This window comes from Bufo bufo, chromosome 1 (genome assembly GCF_905171765.1).
Source record: "Bufo bufo chromosome 1, aBufBuf1.1, whole genome shotgun sequence".
Classification (NCBI taxonomy): domain Eukaryota; kingdom Metazoa; phylum Chordata; class Amphibia; order Anura; family Bufonidae; genus Bufo; species Bufo bufo.
In genome coordinates this window covers 373,795,880-373,817,427 of record NC_053389.1, presented here as the reverse complement: position 1 = coordinate 373,817,427, position 21,548 = coordinate 373,795,880, and the positions used below count along the sequence as shown (strand labels likewise).

Genomic DNA, 21,548 nt, shown 5'->3' with positions numbered 1-21,548 from the left:
GAACTCCTCCTCCACAAACGTTCCAGGTGACCTATTTCGAATCTCCTCTCCTTCAACAACAACTACGGTCACATATTCAAAGCCTTCTGGTTCTGGGAGCTATCACCCAGGTTCCTCCTCCCCAGCAGTTCACAGGCCACTACTCGAGACTTTTCTTTGTGAAGAAGCCAGACGGGTCGGTGAGGACAATCATCAATTTAAAATTTCTGAACAGGTGGGTGACGTACTACAGGTTCAAGATGGAGTCAATAAGATCCTCCACTCCTCTGATCCCTCCAGGTGCTCATTTTTGCACACTGGACCTCAAGGATGCGTACTACCACATCCCCATACATCTTCAACACCAACAGTATTTAAGGTTTGCGGTCAAGTACAGAGAGGAGACCTTTCACTACCAGTTTCAGTGCCTGCCCTTCGGGATCTCATCTGCCCCCCGTCTATTCACAAAAGTAGTTTCAGAAATGATGGCCTACCTTCGCCAGAATTCAATTACAATCGTGCCCTACCTGGACGACTTCTTACTGATAGCAGACTCAGTTCAAAAATTACTGGGGGACATCCATCAGACCTTAGCCCTATTCAAGGACTTGGGGTGGATCGTGAACTACCCAAAATCGGACCTGGTACCAGACACGAGGAAGGAATTCCTGGGCACTCTCTTAGATACAAGGATACAACACTCCTTTCTTCCAGAGAGAAAACAGATCAATCTAAGACAAAAGATAGAGCTGTTCAAAAAGAAGAGAACCCACTCAATCAGAGAAGCCATGCAGATCCTGGGACTGATGACCTCCTGCATCTCAATAGTACCCTGGGCCCAATTCCACTCCAGGACCCTCCAGAAGGCAGTTTTGACAGCCTGGAACAGAGACCACCGCTCTCTTAACTCTAGGATGAAAATATCGGAAAAAGTGGTAAAATCCCTGTCCTTAGGATAGAACCAGGGAATCTGGAGAAAGGAGTCCCGTGGAATTTGACTCCAGCCATAACCGTCACCACGGACGCTGGGGGGGCATGTGGACCAGCATCTCTTCCAGGGTTCCTGGGTGCTTCAAGACAAGATAAAATCCTCAAACTACCGGGAACTGAAGGCAGTGCTGAAGACTCTGAGAGCAGCCAAACATCTTCTCAAAGATCTGCACGTCAGGATCCTATCCGACAACATAACTACGGTATGTTATCTAAAAAGACAGGGCGGTACCAGGTGCCCGCTCCTTCAGGATCTAGCAGATCAGATCTTCATATGGGCAGAGAGGGAAGTTCGGTCCATTTCAGCAACCCATCTAAAGGGGTCTCAGAACTCAAGAGCCGACTTCCTAAGCCGTCACAGGATCGACGCAGGAGAATGGAATCTGAACAAACAGGTTTTCAGACAGATCTGCCAGCTATGGGGTCATCCAGAGATAGACATCTTCGCGTCCAGGGGAAATTCTCAGCTGGACTGTTTTTACTCACTAAACCCCAGCGAAAACCCAGTGGCAGTAGACGCCTTAGCCCAGACTTGGGACATGAAACTGGCCTACGCCTTTCCTCCCTTTCCCCTAATCCCGGCAGTCCTAAAGAAGATGAGGACCAGTGCCACCACTCTGATCCTGGTCGCGCCAGACTGGCCCAAGAGAGCCTGGTATCCCATCTTGAAGGAGATGTCGATCAAAGACCCGTACCCCCTTCCAGACAGGAAAGATCTGTTGACGCAGGGACCTCTGGAGCATCCCAATCTCAACAAGTTGAGACTGACTGCTTGGATCCTGAGAGGCAAACCCTGAGGAAGAAGGGTCTCTCCGATCAGGTAATTTCAACACTGCAACAAGGCCGTAAACCTGTGACTTCAGCCATATACCTCAAAATATGGAAGAAATTCTCATCTTGGCTAGTTCAAAATCATCCAGAGTCTAGAAATCCATCCATAGGCAATATACTAGATTTTCTCCAGAAAGGGTTTGATACAGGTCTAAAACCAAGCACCCTCAAGGTACAGATCTCAGCCTTAAGTTGCTGCTTAGACGTCCCATTAGCAGAACACAGGTGGGTCAAGAGATTTGTCAGAGCAGTCTCCAGAATGCGCCCCACCCTGAGACAAACAGTTCCCACGTGGGACCTAAATATAGTTCTAAACAGCCTATGCGATGCTCCCTTCGAAACTATTGAGGATATTCCCGTCAAACTTCTATCCCTCAAGGCGGTGGTTTTACTAGCTATCACTACTGCTCGTAGGATAGGCGAGATTCAGGCCCTGTCAGTTAGGGAACCCTTTTTTGAAGGTCCTAGACGATAGGATAGTTCTTAAGTTGGATCATTCCTTTCTTCCCAAGGTTGTCTCAACGTTTCACAGAGAACAGGAGATAATTCTCCCTTCGTTTTGTACCTCCCCCAAAAACATACAGGAGGAGCGGTTTCACTGTCTAGATGTGAGAAGAACAGTCCTCGCCTACATCAAGCGGACAAAACCCTGGAGAAAGTCAGCGAATCTCTTCATCCAATTCGGTGGTAGAAACAAGGGATGCAAAGCCTCTAAAACCTCTTTAGCCCGCTGGATCAAGGAGGCCATCAGGGAATGTTATAGACTGCAGAATTCGTCCTGTCCCATAACGTTGAGGGCTCATTCTACCAGAGCCATGTCTACAACCTGGGTGGAGAAAGCCGGAGCTTCCATCGACCAGATCTGCAGGGCAGCAACCTGGTCTTCCTCCACTACCTTTGTCAGACACTACAGGCTGGACTCTATGGCCAATCAGGACTTAGCTTTTGGCCGTAAGGTCCTACAAGCAGTGGTCCCCCCCCTAATATGGCGTTCTAAGTTGTTAGTTCTCCATGGGTGCTGTCATGGAGGACGTCCTGTAAACATATGTTTAGTTTACCGGTAAACTGCTTTCCAGGAGTCCGGAATGACAGCACCCAATACTACCCCCCCATTTTTTTGTTCCTTCCGGTACACTAATTTGGTTTGTATATTTATACTGCTACTGTATACAGTGTGAATTAACACTTGTTCTTGAAATAAAGATGTGGCAGCCTATCCGGTGTAGTAAGTTATAAACACTGGAGCAAGGGGGTGGGGAGGGGCCCTTTAAACTGTCTCTCTTCCTGTCCCAACAGAAACCAGTAAGGACATCCTCCATGGGTGCTGTCATTCCGGACTCCTGGAAATCAGTTTACCGGTAAACTAAACATATGTTTCGTTGATGGTTGCTATTCTTCAGTTTTTCCTTATGCACATGAAAAATGCATCAAAACTGATTGCAACCGCACAGAAAAAACTAAAACACCTGAACGTAGACAAAACTGAATTTGCCTGCAAAACGGTCAGTTTTTCCTGAACAGATACTGACACAATCTGTATTGTCCATGTGAAAGAGGCCTAAACGGATTTTCCAACATTTAAACATTGATGTGGCACTAATGCGAGTGCCGCACTGTTTTCCTCAACCTGTCACATCCATCAGTCATATGCCCTTTGTCCAGCACAGTCCCACTCAAGTGAATGGCATTGAGCTGCAATATCAAACACAGGCAAAGATGTTTTTCTTGGTATAGTGTGAGCACTGCGGCCCCTTGAAACAGCTGATCACCCTGGGAGCCAGGAGCCCCATTTCTTCCAATCATATACTGATGATCTATCCTGAGGATAGGTTATCAATATGCAATTACAGGAAAACTGCTTAAATATTAGAAAATATTAGAAAAAGTATTTCACTGGGGCAAGTTTTAGGAATCAGAGAATTTTATTGTTATTATACATCCATAGAATAAGGATTTGTGATAGTTAACATAGATAACAAGTACCAATATTACGAGTAAATGAATATCATATGCTATATATGTATATATATAATATTTGTGATATGGATGGCGTTACCTGTGTTTTTTTGCAGATGCTTAAGGCAAAAGGTGAAAAAGTAAGCCCAATTGAAATTGCAAATAAAATTGTTAGAAATCTTCCAGAAAATAACTTGATTGAGAAAACAGAAATTGCTGGCCCAGGTAACGTATATTAATAGCCAACATTCTTTTTACACAAGCAGATAAGGTCCAACTAGAAATTGCATTTTCCAGGTTCAACATTGCTACTATTGGGTCCATATTGCTTCTTGCAGAAGAAGGCTGCCTTGACACATGTTTGGGGAATCACCCTGTATTATGTAATTTGGGAACAGATCCTAGTACAACAGTGGAGAAGTGTTTCCTTTCTACAAGGATCAGAGGGGGGTGCTGAACAATTACAAAATAGAAAGTGGCTCCCCTCCTCCATAGGACTGACAGAGCACTACAGCAGTGGATGTGAAAATTCATGAATCTGGCATCTGAATCAATAAGTTGGATAGGTGAATAGAAAATGGTTTCCCTTTCCATCTAAAGGCCGAATCTTGAATATAGTTACATAGTTGGTACAGTTGAAAAAATACAAAATCCATTAAATTCAACCAGGGCATGGGAGAAGATGCAAATTATGGGAAGGGCAGTGTGTCTGTGAGGAGATCTGTGAGCCTGGCAACACGTGGTTTTTGTCTGACAGGTTTTCCTTGTGGATCAGTAGGCGCCTGTGTTATTTCTGGTAATAGCCACACCCCTTGCCTCCAGGTCATTTAACCTTCCTTATTTATAGTTGCTTCTCCCACTATGCTGTGCAGTTTATAGCTTATGTGCCTGTGGATTGTTTGTGGTTGGATCTTGGCTGAGTTCCTGGTGCTTCCATAGCCTCTTTGAAGTTGTCTTTCCTTTCCCTTTTGTATTTTGTTTGGGTTCTGTCTTTTGCATTTCCCTATTGTTTGTATTAGGCCTGAAGTAGATTCCTGTTCGTCCTTAATTTTGGAGGAACAGGTAGTCTTGACCCTGCCATTAGTACCAGGGTCCCATAGGGCTAGATAGGACTCTAGATATTCCTGCGTATGAACTCACCTACCTTTGGGGTCTGTTCATACTGGTAGTCAGTCAGGATTTTGGTTAGGGTTTTCACTAGGAAGTGACCATATTCCTTTCCTAGTTCTCAGGCCTGATTCCCTGTCCCCCTCCCCCCCATTCCCTCCTATGCTCGGTGTGGTGTTTCCCTCCCACACCGAAGCGTGACACAGTGAGAAGCAAGAATTGTACCCATTTTCATAACTTTTAATGTTAGGGGCTGTGCATGCTGTATCATCAATATCTGATCAACAGGGGTCCAACACCTGTTACCCCTGACGATCAGCTGTTTGAAGAGGAGACGGCGCTCCATTTAAGCGCTCGTCCCTCTTCATTACACTGCCTGTGGTCTCCCTTGCAGTGGTGGTGCAGTGTATTTACAAGTACTTTCTCCATTCAAACAACTGATAGTCGGTGTCCTGTGTGTCGGACACCTGCCGATCAGATATTGATGATAGGTCATCAGTATATATAGACTGCATAACCCCTTTAATGGGTCCACAGTTCCTGCCACATCCTGAGGTAGATTATTCCACAATCTCACAGTTCTTATGGTGAATAATTAGTGTCTCCTGTGGAGACTCAACTTTTTCTTCTTCAGCTAAGGCAGTGCCCCTTTGTCTTTTGAGGGGGTTTTACATGGAACAGCTTTTCACCATATTTTTTCTTTGGGCCGTTGTATAGGTTAGTCATGTTCCCTCTTGGATGTCTCTTCTCACGACTAAATTTAGTTCTTTTAATCTGTCCTCATAACTGAGACTCTCCATGCCCATTACCAGTTTATTTTCTCTTTTCTGTACTTTTTCCAGCTTCAGGGCCTCTTTTCAATGAACTAGTGCCCAGAACACTTACATGTTGCAGATGAGACTACACCAACACTTTGTAAGGTTTTCAATCAAGTTACAAACCATACCATCTAATAGGGATCGACCGATATTGATTTTTTAGGGCTGATACCGATACCGATAATTTGTGAACTTTCAGGCTGATAGCCGATAATTTATACCGATATTTTGGGAATTTTCATTTTTGAGAAAAAAAAAAATTTCCTACACAAATCTGCTGAAAATTAATATGTTGTTAATGTGTATTTTTTTTGTTTATTGTTAATGTGTATTTTTTTTATTATTTTTTTAAAAATCTTTTTCATTTATACTTAATATTTTTGTGTTTTTTTTTTTACTAACTTTTAGCCCCCTTAGGGACTAGAACCCTTGTCCTATTCACCCTGATAGATCTCTGATAGGGGGGACTTAGGGGGGGGGGGGGGCGCACTGCGCCACCAATGAAGATAAGTCTCTCAATCATTCATATACAGGAGGCGGGAGCTGGCTGCAGAATCACATAGCCGACTCCCGACCTCTATGAGCGGTAGCTGCGATCCGCGGCACCTGAGGAGTTAACTACCGCAGATCACAGCTACCGCTCATAGAGGTCGGGAGCCGGCTATGTGATTCTGCAGCCAGCTCCCGCCTCCCGTATATGAATGAATGAAAGGCTTATCTTCATTGGTGGCGCAGTGGCCACATCCCCTCCCCTCCTCTTATGTTCTCTCCTCTCATTGGCGGCAGCGGCAGCAGCAGCACAGGGGGAGGGAGACACTGCTTCCTTCTCCCCTGTGCTGCGGAGGGAACACAGAGAGCGCTGAGAGCAGCGCGTTCTGTGTTCCCAATATGTTATCGGTATATCCGCAAAATAGATGCCGATACCGATAACGTTCAAAATCCTCAATATCGGCCAAACCGATAATCGGTCGATCCCTAAAGTCTATAGACCTTACTTTACCTATTAAACGCCTATGAGGAACAGTTTCAAATGGTTTTGAAAAGTCAAAGAACATTATATCTACAGTCATCCATCAGACTTCTACTCGCCTTTTCATAAAAATAAATCAGGTTAGGCTAGTTTCACACTAGCGCTGAAATCTTCCAGCAAGCTTTTTCGGCAGAAGAACACCCTACTGGAGTTCATAGTATCTGGTATAGCTGGATACTACCTGTCCCCACCTAAGCCATTGACTATAATGGTATCCAGCCTGTTTCCAGCATTAGCAGTCACGTGAAAGCAAAAATAAAAAAAACAATGTGGTTATCTGGGGGCTTCACAGGACTGGGATCTGTCCTTGAAGGAGAAGGATATACAAGGGGCGCCTACAGGACCGTGAGGTGAAAAAACAGAAGTGGATGGAGGTGATGTGGTAGAGAAGGCTGCTCTAGTGTTGGCAAGGCTCAACACCAAAGTAAAGCGACAATGAATCAGCAACAAGGTGGAAGACAAGGGAAAGGGACCCACCCGGGGAAGGGACCCACCCTGAGTGTAGCACCGTTGATGATGAAAACGTGAGGAAATAAGCGCCAGTCTCAATTTCCTAACGCTTTCATCATCAACAGTGCTACACTCTGAGTGGGTCCCTTCCCCTTGTCTTCCACCATTAGTGCCGGGATTCGGACATACAAAAAGGGCCTGGTGGTACTTTTGCCGTTTCTGGCTGTGACTTCGGCAGGCTGTTCCTCTGTTGGAACAGACTGCCGAAAGATTTTAGTGCGATTATCCTTATTCTGACAATTTTTCTCCTTGGTGAACCCATGCAGGTTATCATTTGTGATTTTTATTTACGGTCAGGTGCTCCTGTATATAGTCCCTTAAGAGCCATTTAAACAGTTTTCCGAGAACAGAATTTAAACTTACCGGTCTGCCTGGGGCAGACCTAGAGGACTTTTTGAATATGGCCACCACATTTGCCTTGCACCAGTCACTTGGCACTGCACTATTCACTAGAGAATCTGTAAAAACCATGAACAGAAGAACCACAATAATTTAGATGAGTTATTTAAGAACTATTTAGTGTAATCCTGAAGCTTTGTTCACATTTACCTTTTTAACTTGGCTTGGAACATATCTACAGTTAGCCAATTTAGTATATTAATGGATGTATTAGCATTTAGTAACACTGTTTCCTGATCCCCAACCACCATCTTCCCATCAACATTATTTAGGGGACCAGCGTACTCTGACCTTGATTTTTTTAGCATTTATATATATTTTAAATGGTTGCGCTGTCAATCTAAGTGGAGGGAGCGTGTTTGGAGCACCAGGGCCACCAATGGAGCGGTGCTCAAATCGCATAAACCCGACTCTTGGTTCTCCAATGGCTCATTTGCATACAAATAAGACCTGGTTTAATAGGGTTGATTTTGGTGACAGAGCCTCTTTAAGAGGTAGGAAATACGTGAGTAAAATTTCAGTAAAAGGAGAGCTCTCAAGGTAGTAGGAGAGAATTATAAACATTGGGTGCATAAATCAAAGTATAAATCAATCCTAATGATCAGGAGAAAGTTCCCAGAATTTAGCCCAGGGTCACCTGATAGACTAGAAAGTTGCATGATGCCTGTTTTCCCAATGGGATATCACTTCTACACTGAAAACATGGTCAAACTTTTGGAGCCATTGATCTATCGTGGATGGGGATTTAAATTTCCAATATCATCAAATGAGGATCCTCGCAGAAGCCAGGAGATACATGAGAAGGGTTAATATGTGTTTCAGAATTTTGTTTGTAAATATATGTAGCAAGCACATGAGTGGGGAGACAGGGAGTTTAATATCAGAGATTTAGGACACCAATCGAACAATAGTAGACCAGTATGTAGTTATCAGAGGGCATGTCACCATAGGTTAAAATACATATGTGCCTAATTGTTTGCTGCATCTCCAGCAAGATGGATCATTGTTAGGGTTATATTAATTGAGCCATGTGGAAGTAAGATGCCATCTAGAAAGTATATTGTAACCATTTTCTTGTAAGGTTACTTTCACATATGCGATTTTACGGTACGGTTTTCAGATCCGGCATGGGATCTCAAAACCACAGCAAAATGCATCAGTTCGAATAATACAATAGGTTGCATCCGTTCTGAACAGTTCCGGTTGTATTACTTGACTCAGACACGCTATTGACTTACCGGATTCGGCACCAACAACCATGTATGTTCAGTTTCCCATGCTGTATGCAAAAATGCTGCTTGCAGCGATTTGTTTGTCCAGCATGGGAACACAACAAATCGGAACGGAATGGATTATTGTGCACTCTGTTCGAGTTTGTTCAGTTTTGCCCCAATTAACAATGAATGGGAAGAAAACTGAGGCATTTTTCTCCGGTTTCCTCTGACTGATCTTCTCAGAACCGGAAAGGAAAACGCAGATGTGACCTAAGTAACCTAAGCTAACACATCTGGAGGATTGTTTAGCAGCTGAGAACAGCTTCAGTTCGGCAGTAGTACATTTTTGCCCAACTCTTGTTCCCAAGCAGTTATAAAGGGGAATGTAGGTAAGGCTTCTTTCAGACCTGCAGCCGAGTGTTTCAGCTGGCATGTCCGGCAGACAGTGCTGGGAATCGGCTGGACAGAATCCACTGCGTGCATATTTGCTAGGTAGCGGCCGGATCTCCACCGGACCACATTTTGGCGGGCATTCCGGTATCGTCTGGCAATGCCGGATCCAGAGAACTCTGCCAGCAGTGTGAAACTAGCCTAAGGAAATTGTGAGGGATAGCTGTTTGTAGGCAGTAGAGAAAATCTTTTTTGGAGTTTGAGTATAATGGCTTCTCTTAGTGTTCTGGTTGGGACATATGCCTTTAACACATTAAGGACCCAGGACGAGAATGCTTATCCTAAATTGCTGCCGGTACTTGGCTCCCCAGAACGAGTATTCTCATCCTGCGGTCCAGCTCCATGTGCGGTGCCGCAATCGGCAGCAGGGGCCCATCTGACAGTGGGACCCCTACTGCATCCACAAGCATCGGTAATGACACAGATATCGGTGGATTAACCCCTCATATGCCGCGGTCAGCGCTGACCGCGGCAAATAGGAGATTTGCGCTCCCTCTCCTGATGATTCAGGTCCCCAGGCTGTGGTGACGGGGACCTGATGGTTGCCATGGCAGCCCCAAGCCTTTCAAAGGCCTTGGGGCCCAGCAGCTACAGAGGTCTATGAGTCCCATGCTGGGTCTCATAGACAAACTATCAGTGTATTTAAAAATTCAAGTTTCAAGTAAAGAAAACAAAAAAGTGCCCCATCCCATAAAGAGACATATACAATTGTAAAAAAAAATAGAAAAACAAAAAAACACCAAAAAGACATATTAGGTATCACCACGTTTTGGATAAAAATATCACATGATCCACCCATTCTGGTCAACACCATAAAAAATAAATAATTAAAATCAGTGCCAACATCGCAAAAAGTGTAATACCAAGCGATCAAAAAGTTATATGTGCCCCAAAATGGTACCAATCAAACCTAAATAGTACGAATCACATGGTCAACTCATCCTGCAAAAAATGAGACCCTATATAAGACAATCGCCCAAAAAATAAAAAAGATAAGGCTTTCAGAAAATGGAGACACTAAAGCATTTACTTTGTTTCAAAAATGCTTTTATGTAAAACCAAAATATAATTATAAAAACAGACATATTAGTATCGCCGCATCCGTAACAACCTCCTCTATAAAAATACCACACGATCTAACCCTTCTGGTGAACACTGTAAAAAAAAAAAAAAAACTGTGCCAAAAAAGCCATTATTTTTATCACCTTACATCACAAAATGTGTGATACCAAGCAATCAAAAAGTCATATGTACCCCAAAATGATACCAAACAGTCTTCTCATCCCGCAAAAAATGAGACCCTAGCTAAGATAATTGTCCTAAAAATAAAAAAATATGGCTTTCAGAAAATGGAGACACGAAAACATTATTGTTTTTCATTCAAAAATGTTTTTATTGTGTAAAACCAAAATAAATTGCTGCGTCTGTAACAACCTGCTCTAAAAAAATATCACATGATATACCCTGTCAGTTGAACACCTTAAAAAAAAAAGTTTATAAAAACCATGCCATAAATCTATTTTTGTCACCTTACATCACAAGAAGTGTAATACCAAATAATAAAAAAGTTGTATGTACCCCAAAATTGTACTAATCAAACTGTCACTTCATGCCGCAAAAAATGAGCCTCTACATAAGATAATTGCCCTAAAAAATAAAAAATAATGGATTTCAGAAAAAGACAAAAAAATGAAATTTTTCTTCTAAAATGCTTTATTGTGTAAAACTGAAACAAAATAAAAGTAGATATATTTAATATTGTCATATCCGTAACAACCTGCTCTATAAAAATAGCACATAATCTAACCTGTCAGGTGAACGCTGTAAAAAAACAAAAAAAAAAAAAATTTGTGCCAGAACACCAATTTTTTGGTTACCTTGCCTCACAAAAAGTGTAATATAGAGCAATCAAAAATCATATGTACCCCAAATAGTACCAATAAAACTGTTACCTTATCCTGTAATTTAAAAAAATGGGGTCACTTTTTGGCGTTTCTACTCTAGGGGTGCATCAGAGGGTCTTTAAATGTCATATGGCAACTTAAAATTATCCCAGTGAAATCTGCCCACCAAAATCCATATGGCATTCCTTTCCTTCTGCGCCCTGCAGAATCGGGGTAATAAATATTGAGTTTTCTTTGGCTGTTAACCCTTGATGTGTTACAGGAAAAAATTGATTTAAAATGGAAAATCTGCCAAAAAAGTGAAATCTAAAAATGTCATCTCATACATAGTAACATAGTACATAAGGCCGAAATAAGACATTTGTCCATCCAGTTCGGCCTGTTATCCTGCAAGTTGATCGAGAGGAAGGCAAAGAAAATACTTGTGAGGCAGAAGCCAATTTTCCCCACTTTAGGGGAATAAAGAATTCCTTCCCAACTCCAATCAGACTAACTCCCTGGAGGGGTCCTCTCTAGTAGCTATAGCCTGTAATATTATTACGCTCCATAAATACATCCAGGCCCCTCTTGAATTCCTTTGTTGTACTCACCATCACCACCTCCTAAGGCAGAGTTCCATAGTCTAACTGCTCTTACCGTAAAGAATCTTTTTCTATGTTTGTGTACAAACCTTCTTTCCTCCAGACGCAGAGGATGTCCCCTCGTCACAGTCAGTCACAGTCCTGGGGATAAATAGATGATGGGATAGATCTCTGTACTGACCCCTGATATATTTATACATATTAATTAGATCTCCCCTCAATCGTCTTTTTTCTAAAGTGAATAACCCTAATTTTGATAATCTTTCAGGGTACTGTAGTTGCCCCATTCTCCTTTTTCCTTTAATTCTTGTGCTAAACCTAAAGGGTTAACAAAGTTTGCAAAATCAGTTTTGAATAACTTAAGGGGTTTAGTTTCGACAATGGGGTCATTTATGGATGGTTTCCACAAAGTGACTTCATTACTGAACTGGTCCGAGCTCATTTTCACCTTAAGGACCAGGCCATTTTTTTGCATATCTGACCAGTGTCACTTTATGTGTGAATAACTTTAAAACGCTTTTACTTATCCAGGCCATTCTGGATTTTTAAGGACCAATTCAGGTCTGAAGTCACTTTGTGAGGCTTACATAATAGAAACCACCCAAAAATCACCCCATTTTAGAAAGTACACCCCTCAAGATATTCAAAACAGATTTTACAAACTTTGTTAACCCTTTAGGTGTTCCACAAGAGTTATTGGCAAATAAAGATGAAATTTCCAAATTTCTTTTTTTTTTTTTGGAAATTTTTCATTTTTTCCAGTAACAAAGCAAGGGTTAACAGCCAAACAAAACTCAATATTTATTGCCCTATTTCTGTAATTTGCAGAAACACCCCATATGTGGTCGTAAAGTACTGTACTGGCACCCGGCAGGGCGCAGAAGGAAAGAAACACCATATGGTTTCTGGAAAGCAGATTTTGCTGGACTGGTTTATTTACACCATGTCCTGTTTGAAGCCTTTCTGATGCATCCCTAGAGTAGAAACTCCAAAAAAGTTACCCCGTTTTGGAAACTACGGGATAAGGTGGCAGTTTTGGTGGGACTATTTTTAGGGTACATATAATTTTTGGTTGCTCTATACGTCTGGGCGTATAAGACGACCCCCAACTTTTACACTGAAAATATAGAGTTTAGGATATACTCGCCGTATAAGACTACCCCTTTTTCAACACACAGCAGTACATTACTGCATCCCACCACCATCCCTGGGTACCTCTGCCATCCCTGAATCCCACCACCATCCCTGGGTACCACTGCCATCCCTGCATCCCACCACCATCCCTAGATACCACTGCCATCCCTGCATCCCACCACCATCCCTAGGTACCACCGCCATCCCATGGTATCACCACCATCCCTGCATCCCACCACCTTCCTTGTCCTCCCTCCCAGACCCTAAACATGTGCCACCTATACCCTGAACATGTTTTTGTTATGTTATTCTTCATATTCACATTCACATATGCACATCTGCGCCGCACTTAGATACGCCGCACGGAGATCTCGCACATGCGCAGGAGCGAGATGCGAGCGGCCGTGAGGATCCCGTGTATCCACGCTCGCCGCATGAAATCTCGCACATGCGTAGGAGCAAGATGCGAGCGGCCGGGAGGATGGCGGTACAAGGAGCATACAAGGTACAGAGCAGGGGGGAGGCATACAAGGTACAGAGCAGGGGGCGGTATACAAGGTACAGCGTGGGGGGCATATGCCGTGGGTTACATCGCAGCTCTCAGCTGCTGGGGATACAAGGCAATAGCCCGGGCTCTCTCTGTTGATAATTCGGGCGTCCCGGCACTGCAGCGCCCGCCATACCCGGCGTATAAGACGACCCCCGACTTTGAGAAGATTTTCATGTGTTAAAAAGTAGTCTTATACGCAGGAATATACAGTACATTTTTGTGAGGCAAGGTTACCAAAAAATTTTATTCTGAAATTTCATCTCCATTTGCTAATAACTCTTGTGGAACACCTAAAGGGTTAACAAAGTTTGTAAAATCCGTTTTTAATAACTTGAGGGGTGTAGTTTCTTAGATGGGTAGATGGGTTCACTTTTATGGAGTTTCTACTCTAGGGGTGCATCAGGGAGGCTTCAAATGGGACATGGTGTCAAAAAGCCAGTCCAGCAAAATCTGCCTTCCAAAAAACATATGGTGCTCCTTTCCTTGTGCGCCCTGCCGTTTGGTCATACAGAATTTTTCTACCACATATAGGGTGTTTCTGTAAACTACAGAATCAGGGCAATAATTATAGAGTTTTGTATGACTGTTAACCTTTGCTTTGTTAATGGAAAAAATTGATTAAAATGGATAATTTGGCAAAAAATTGCTGTTTTGGCACAGTTTTTTTTTTGACTGTGTTCATTTGAGGGGTTAGGTCCTGTTATTTTTATAGAGCAGATTCTTACGGACTCGGTAATACCTAATATGTCTACTTTTTTAAATGTATTTAGGTTTTACACTATAATATCCTTTTTTAAACAAACAAAACAAAAAAAAAATATTTTAGTATCTCCATAGTCTGAGAGTCATTTTTTTTTTTAGTTTTTAGCCGATTGTCCTAGGTAGAGGCTAATTTTTTCGGCGGGATGAGAGGACGGTTTTATTGGCACTATTTTGGGGTGCATATGACTTTGATCGCTTGCTATTACACTTTACACTTACAAGGATATCCCTCTTATTCTTATATTTGACCAGCAACAGGTTTCCACTGGTAAGGGCAATGGTCTCACCCCTGGGGATAGGTACCTGGAGGGGGTGGGTAGGGAGGCCGCGTTGATTTTTTTGCATGGTCCCGCAAGCGGACGTGGCTCTAGCGGCGAGGGACTGGAACAAGTGGATACTAGTATAAAAGTTATCCACGTACAGGTGGTAACCCTTATCTAGCAGTGGGTGCATAAGGTCCCACACAAGTTTACCGCTAACACCCAGTGTGGGGGGACATTCTGGAGATTCAATACGGGAATCTCTCCACTTGTACACACGAAACTTGTAAGTGTACCCTGAGGTACTCACAAAGTTTGTGCAGCTTTACTCCATACCTCGCCTGCTTAGAGGGAACATACTGGCGGAAAATGAGTCTCCCCTTGAAAGCAATAAGAGACTCCTCAACAGAGACCTCCCTTCCAGGTACATAGCCCTCCAAAAATTTGGCCCCCCAAAGTGATCGATGACCGGCCTGATTTTGTACAGGCGGTCATAGGCAGTATCACCTCGAGGGGGGGAGGGGGAGGACATGCTGCATTATCTGCATAATGCAGGAATTTCTGAATGGCCTCAAAACGGGAACGTGTCATGGCCATACAGTAGAGTGGGGTCTGGTAGAGGACGTCCCCACTCCAGTACTGCCTGACACATTTTTTTTTTACTAGGGCCATGTGCAGCACGAGGCCCCAAAACGTCCTCATCTCGGCTGCACTGACCGGAGTCCAGCCACCGGACCTAGCCAAAAAGGAGCCTGGATGTTGAGCAATGAACTGTTGGGAGTGTGTGTGTGTGCGCGTGTGTGTAAATCTTTATTTAGTGTGCGTGTGTGTGGGCGGACGGGTGTTCATGTTCACTTATACCCTACCCTAACCCACCCTAAACCTAACAGAAAAAAAGAAAACTAAATAAAAAAAATTATGAAAACCCCAAAAATGTAAAAAAAAAAAACATTCAAACTCGCTGATCAGCGGTGGGGTGGGCGATGCGCTAACAGTGGCCGGACGCTAAGAGTGCCTGTACGCCCTGTGTCTGTAAGAGGTTAAAAAGTGTGTTTCGGAAATTTTCTTCTAAAATTCGAAGCCTTATAACTAATGTTGAGCGGACACCTGGATGTTCGTGTTCGGCCGATCTTCACCCCGAACCCCATTGAAGTCAATGGGGACCAGAACTTTTGAGCACTAAAATGGCTCTAAAAAAGTCCTGGAAAGGGCTAGAGGGCTGCAAATGGCAGCAAAATGTGGTTAAGAGCATGGTAAGTGCTCTGCAAACAAATGTGGATAAGGAAATGACTTAAAATAACATAAAATACATAAAAATAAAAAATAATAATCTTGATCTAGGAAGCGGAGGTCCATTTCGAGGAGGCGGTGGATGTGGCGGTGTAGGGGGAAGCGGCGGTGGAGGAGGGGGAGGTAGCTAACACTGGTTTTTGTTTTTTATTATTATTTTTTGTTTCAATTTGGGTAGACCCCAAAACATTGGGAAACAAATCCTGTGATAATCCGCTCCAGCCGTGCTAAACGTTCAGACAATACACTGGCTGCAGGGCAGGCCAGCATCTCCAAGGCGTAAAGGGCAAACTCAGGCTATGTGCCCAATTTGGAGACCCAGAAGTTGAAGGGGGCAGACCCATCAGTCAGTACGTGTAGGCGTGTGCACATTTACTGCTCCACCATGTTGCTGAAATGCTGCCTCCTGCTAAGACATTCCATATCAGCTGGTGGTGCTGGTTGTTGTGGCGTGCTGACAAAGCTTTTCCACATTTTGGCCATGCTAACCCTGCCTTTTGAGGTTTTGGCTGTGCCCCAGCTCCGTTGGCGACCTCTTCCTCCTCTGCCTTTGCCTTGTGCTTCCACTGTGCCCCCGCTGTCAGGTGGGAATGCCACCAGCAGTGTGTCTACCAGCGTGTGCTTGTACTTGCACATCTTACAATCACACTCTAGTGATGGAATTAAGGACGGTACGTTGTCCTTGTAACAGGGATCCAGCAGTGTGGCTACCCAGTAATCAACACAAGATAGAATGTGGCCAACTCGGCGTACGTTGCAGAGACACTGCAGCATGTAATTGCTCATGTGTGCCTGGCTGCCCAGAGGCAACCACAAGCTGTCCTCTGTGGGAGTTCAATAGTCTGGCCAGCATGTGCAAGGTGGAGTTCCACCTTGTGGCACGTCGCTTATGAGGCGGTGAGTGGGAAGGCCGGAGTTACGCTGCAGCGCTGACAGGCGAGCAGCAGCAGGGTGAGAACACCGAAAGCTCGCACAAACGGCCCACACTTTCTGCAGGAGCTCTGACATATAGGGGTAATCTCTGCACCACCAAATCCAGCACATGCGCCAGGTAAGGGATGTGCGTCAAACGGCTAGTCCCAGAGCTGCTACGAGGTTTCGTCCATTATCGCACAGCACCAGGCCGGGCTTGAGGCTCACTGGCACCAACCACTCATCGGTCTGTTGTTCCATGCCCGTCCACAGCTCCTGCGTGGTGTGGGGTTAGTCCCCCAAACAGATAAGTTTTAAAACTGCCTGCTGTCGTTTACCCCTGGCTGTGCTGAAGTTGGTGGAGAAGGTGTTACGCTCACTGTAGAGGATGAGGAAGCGGGGTAGAAGGAGGAAGCAACAGGAGTCAAAGAGAAGCGCCCTGCAATCCTTGGTGGTAGAAGGACATGCGCCAAACTGCTATCCTCCTCCGGCCCAGCCGCCACTGCATTTACCCAGTGTGTTGTTAGGGAGATATAACGTCCATGACCGTGCTTACTGGTCCACGTATATGTAGTTACGTGGACCTTGCCACAGAAGGCATTGCGCAGTGCACACCTGATTTTGTCCCCCACTTGGTTGTGCAGGGAAGGGATGGCTCGCCTGGAAAAGTAGTGGAGGCTGGGCACGACGTACTGTGGGACAGCCACTGCTATAAGGCTTTTAATGCTCTCCATCTCCACCAGACGGAATGACAGCATTTCAAAGGCCAGTAATTTTGAAATGCTGGCATTCAGGGCCAGGGATCACGGGTGGGTATGGGGGTACTTCCTCTTTCGCTCCAGTGTTTGGGAGATAGAAAGCTGAACGCTTCCATGGGACATTGTGCAGATGCTTGGTGACCCAGGTGGTGGCGTTGCTGCCAGATCCTCTGTTTGCAGGGTGGCAGGTGCCACTGTCACTCCAGAGGTGGATGAAGAGGCCGAGACTGCAGCAGAAGAGGAAGCAGGAGGAGCCGGAGACCTTTTTTTGTTTTTGAGGTGTCTACTCCACTGCAGCTCGTGCTTTGCACTTAGATGCCTGGTCATGCATGTTGTGCTCAGGTTGAGAACGTTTATGCCTCACTTCAGGCTCTGATTGCACAGCCTGCAAACCACTCGTGTCTTGTCGTCAGAACATTGTCTGAAGAAATGCCACGCCAGGGAACTCCTTGGCGCTGGCTTTGGTGTGATCCGTCCCTTGGTGCGTTGGGCAGTAGCAGGTTTACTGTCTATGGGACCGCCGCTCCGCTTTTGCACCCTAATCCCTCTTCTGTGCTGGTGGCTCTGTGCGACCACCGCCTCTTCCTCCAAATTACATAGGTCACTCGCATGACCTTGATTCCCTGTGGGGTCGAGGACCTCATCGTCCTCCACATCATCTTCCACGAGGACCTCATCGTCCTCCACATCATCTTCCACCCAGTCTTCACCCCTGCCCTCCTTGTCGGTCTGCACAGTGCAGAAAGCCATAGCAGTTGGCACCTGTGTTTAGTCATCATCCGAGACATGCTGCGAAGGTCCATGCTGGTTGGGCATCGGTGCACTCAATCTCTTCCACTTCTGGGGCAGGGCTATGTGGATGGCCCTGGTAAACGCTGCTAGTAGAGTCATCAAAAAGCAGAAGAGACTGCTTCATGACTTGGGGCTCAGACTGCTTGGCTGATTTGCAAGGGGGTGAGGTGAAAGACTGATGACCATGGGCTGCAGGTGCCAACTCTGATTTTTCAACAGAAGACTGGGTGGGAGACAATGTCAAGGAACTGGAGGCACTGTCAGCCACCCAATCTACTATCGCCTGTACTTTTGCTGCCCTCACCATTCGTAGAGCTGCATTCGGCCCTCCCAAATAACGCTGAAGATTGTCGCCTACTCGCACCTGAGGAAGGTGTTTCACTTGCGACCATGTCCTCTCCCTGCAACAGGAGCTCCACCAGCAGCACCACGACCGGGGCTACGTCCCTTATTTGATGCTCTCCTGATTCTTTGCGTTCACCCACCAAACTAACAGATGGTTTATGTCAGGCGACAATGTAACCGCCAATAGTCAACAATTAAGTTCACTGATAATAAGGCAGTGCCGGTGTCATAAAGAGGAAAAATTTCTTGAGATCACACAACAGTGTGACAGGCGAATTTTATACAATTACTTCACGGTCACAAAAATTGTTAGTTTGTCAAATGTAGTGTCTTGTACAAAATGGGAGTTTTTTTTAAAACCAGAATATAACAGCGGTATCTAACGCTTGTATTGGACTGTCACAAATGCAGGAACGGCCCCAGATGTAGGGACTTGCACAAAATGGGTGTTTTTTTTAAACCCAGAACATAATTGCAGTATTTAAAGCTTAAAAAAAAAAATAGAAAAACTCCAGTTGTTTTGTGAATCAAATGGTATTCTGTTTATTTTGACATGCGGCTTCAAAGTGACGTTTCGGCCTAGATGGCCTTTATCAAACTGTGACAATATCAATAGATAAGTGACAATTACAATTTAGTGGACATATAAACCAACATCTGGTTACATATTTATACATGTTGTTCATAAGACAATTACTCATACGCTATTAGCATTATATATATGTATTCATTGCCATACAGTATTGGTGTTCATCAAAACCAAAGCAAAATAAAATAAAAGGGAGAAATTAAAGAGGGACATAGGAAAGAAACATAGCATTATACTTAAATCATCATCACCATTTAGAGCAGTATATATGGAAACCTCTATGTTAAGGAGAAGCAATAGATGTTGTGGACCATGATATAAAGGTGGTAGGTCTAAAATATGGGTGACACTTGGAGGAGAGAAGGGATAAGGTTATATTTTAACCTAATGAAAAGTGGTTATTATCGTGCCCAGGGTGGGTGGGTAGAGTAAGCCTGATGGACCTACCGTATATACTCGAGTATAAGCCGACCCGAGTATAAGCCGAGCCCCTAATTTTACCCCCAAAAAATGGGAAAAATTATTGACTCGAGTATAAGACTAGGGTGGGAAATGCAGCTATAATGCAGAGTGTATGTGTATATAATGCACACACTCTACATTATATACACACATCTGCAAGAGGGTGACTCCCTGTATTTAATGCAGAGTGTGTGCATTATATACACACACACTCTGCATTAAATACAGGGAGCCATCCACAGATCTCCCCCCTAAACAGTGCCATCCACAGATCCCCCTTAAACAGTGCCATCCACAGATCCCCCCTCCCCTAAACAGTGCCATGATGGCACTGTTTAGGGGAGGGGGGATCTGTGGATGGCACTGTAGGGGGATCTGTGGATGGCACTGCCATCCACAGATCCCCCTACAGTGCCATCCACAGATCCCCCTACAGTGCCATCCACAGATCCCCCTCCCCGACGCTCACAGCAGTATATTTAAACTAATCAGTAACCTTTAACTTTGGATACGGTATCTTACTTTGTCTTTGCTTCGGTAATACAGGCAGTGCGGGAGCGGCGCTCACTCACTGACGTCACGCGCCTGCTCCCACTAGGCGGCGCAGGCGCGTGACGTCAGTGAGTGAGCGCCGCCCCCCGCACTGCCTGCTATTACCGGAACTAGACTCGAGTATAAGACGAGGAGGCTTTTTGAGCACAAAAATATGTGCCAAAAAACTCGTCTTATGCTCAAGTATATACGGTATATGCAATCCTGTTAGTTGTGTACATAAGTAGAGACTTACCCAATGCCGCTGTGGGAAGCTGTGTCGATAGATCCTGCGCTAAGTAGGTGATGGCGTGTGTCCACACGCCTCTCTGGGGATGCACTCTGTTTGATGCTAAGCGCGCCTCTACACTGCGTGCAGAATTATTAGGCAAATGAGTATTTTGACCACATCATCCTCTTTATGCATGTTGTCTTACTTCAAGCTGTATAGGCTCGAAAGCCTACTACCAATTAAGCATATTAGGTGATGTGCATCTCTGTAATGAGAAGGGGTGTGGTCTAATGACATCAACACCCTATATTAGGTGTGCATAATTATTAGGCAACTTCCTTTCCTTTGGCAAAATGGGTCAAAAGAAGGACTTGACAGGCTCAGAAAAGTCAAAAATAGTGAGATATCTTGCAGAGGGATGCAGCACTCTTAAAATTGCAAAGCTTCTGAAGCGTGATCATCTAACAATCAAGCGGTTCATTCAAAATAGTCAACAGGGTCGCAAGAAGCGTGTGGAAAAACCAAGGCGCAAAATAACTGCCCATGAACTGAGAAAAGTCAAGCGTGCAGCTGCCAAGATGCCACTTGCCACCAGTTTGGCCATATTTCAGAGCTGCAACATCACTGGAGTGCCCAAAAGCACAAGGTGTGCAATACTCAGAGACATGGCCAAGGTAAGAAAGGCTGAAAGACGACCACCACTGAACAAGACACACAAGCTGAAACGTCAAGACTGGGCCAAGAAATATCTCAAGACTGATTTTTCTAAGGTTTTATGGACTGATGAAATGAGAGTGAGTCTTGATGGGCCAGATGGATGGGCCCGTGGCTGGATTGGTAAAGGGCAGAGAGCTCCAGTCCGACTCAGACGCCAGCAAGGTGGAGGTGGAGTACTGGTTTGGGCTGGTATCATCAAAGATGAGCTTGTGGGGCCTTTTCGGGTTGAGGATGGAGTCAAGCTCAACTCCCAGTCCTACTGCCAGTTTCTGGAAGACACCTTCTTCAAGCAGTGGTACAGGAAGAAGTCTGCATCCTTCAAGAAAAACATGATTTTCATGCAGGACAATGCTCCATCACACGCGTCCAAGTACTCCACAGCGTGGCTGGCAAGAAAGGGTATAAAAGAAGAAAATCTAATGACATGGCCTCCTTGTTCACCTGA

The 21,548-nt window shown here is 44.6% G+C and overlaps 1 protein-coding gene across 1 annotated transcript in view; it reads left to right on the top strand.

Annotated features, from left to right (window-relative positions):
- The window catches only part of RARS1 (arginyl-tRNA synthetase 1), a 518,621-nt gene that overhangs the window by 157,613 nt on the left and 339,460 nt on the right, over positions 1-21,548 (top strand). The window contains exon 4 of the mRNA XM_040404976.1: positions 3,873-3,981. Coding sequence (XP_040260910.1) covers positions 3,873-3,981 — 109 coding nt within the window. The remainder of the gene's footprint in view (positions 1-3,872; positions 3,982-21,548) is intronic.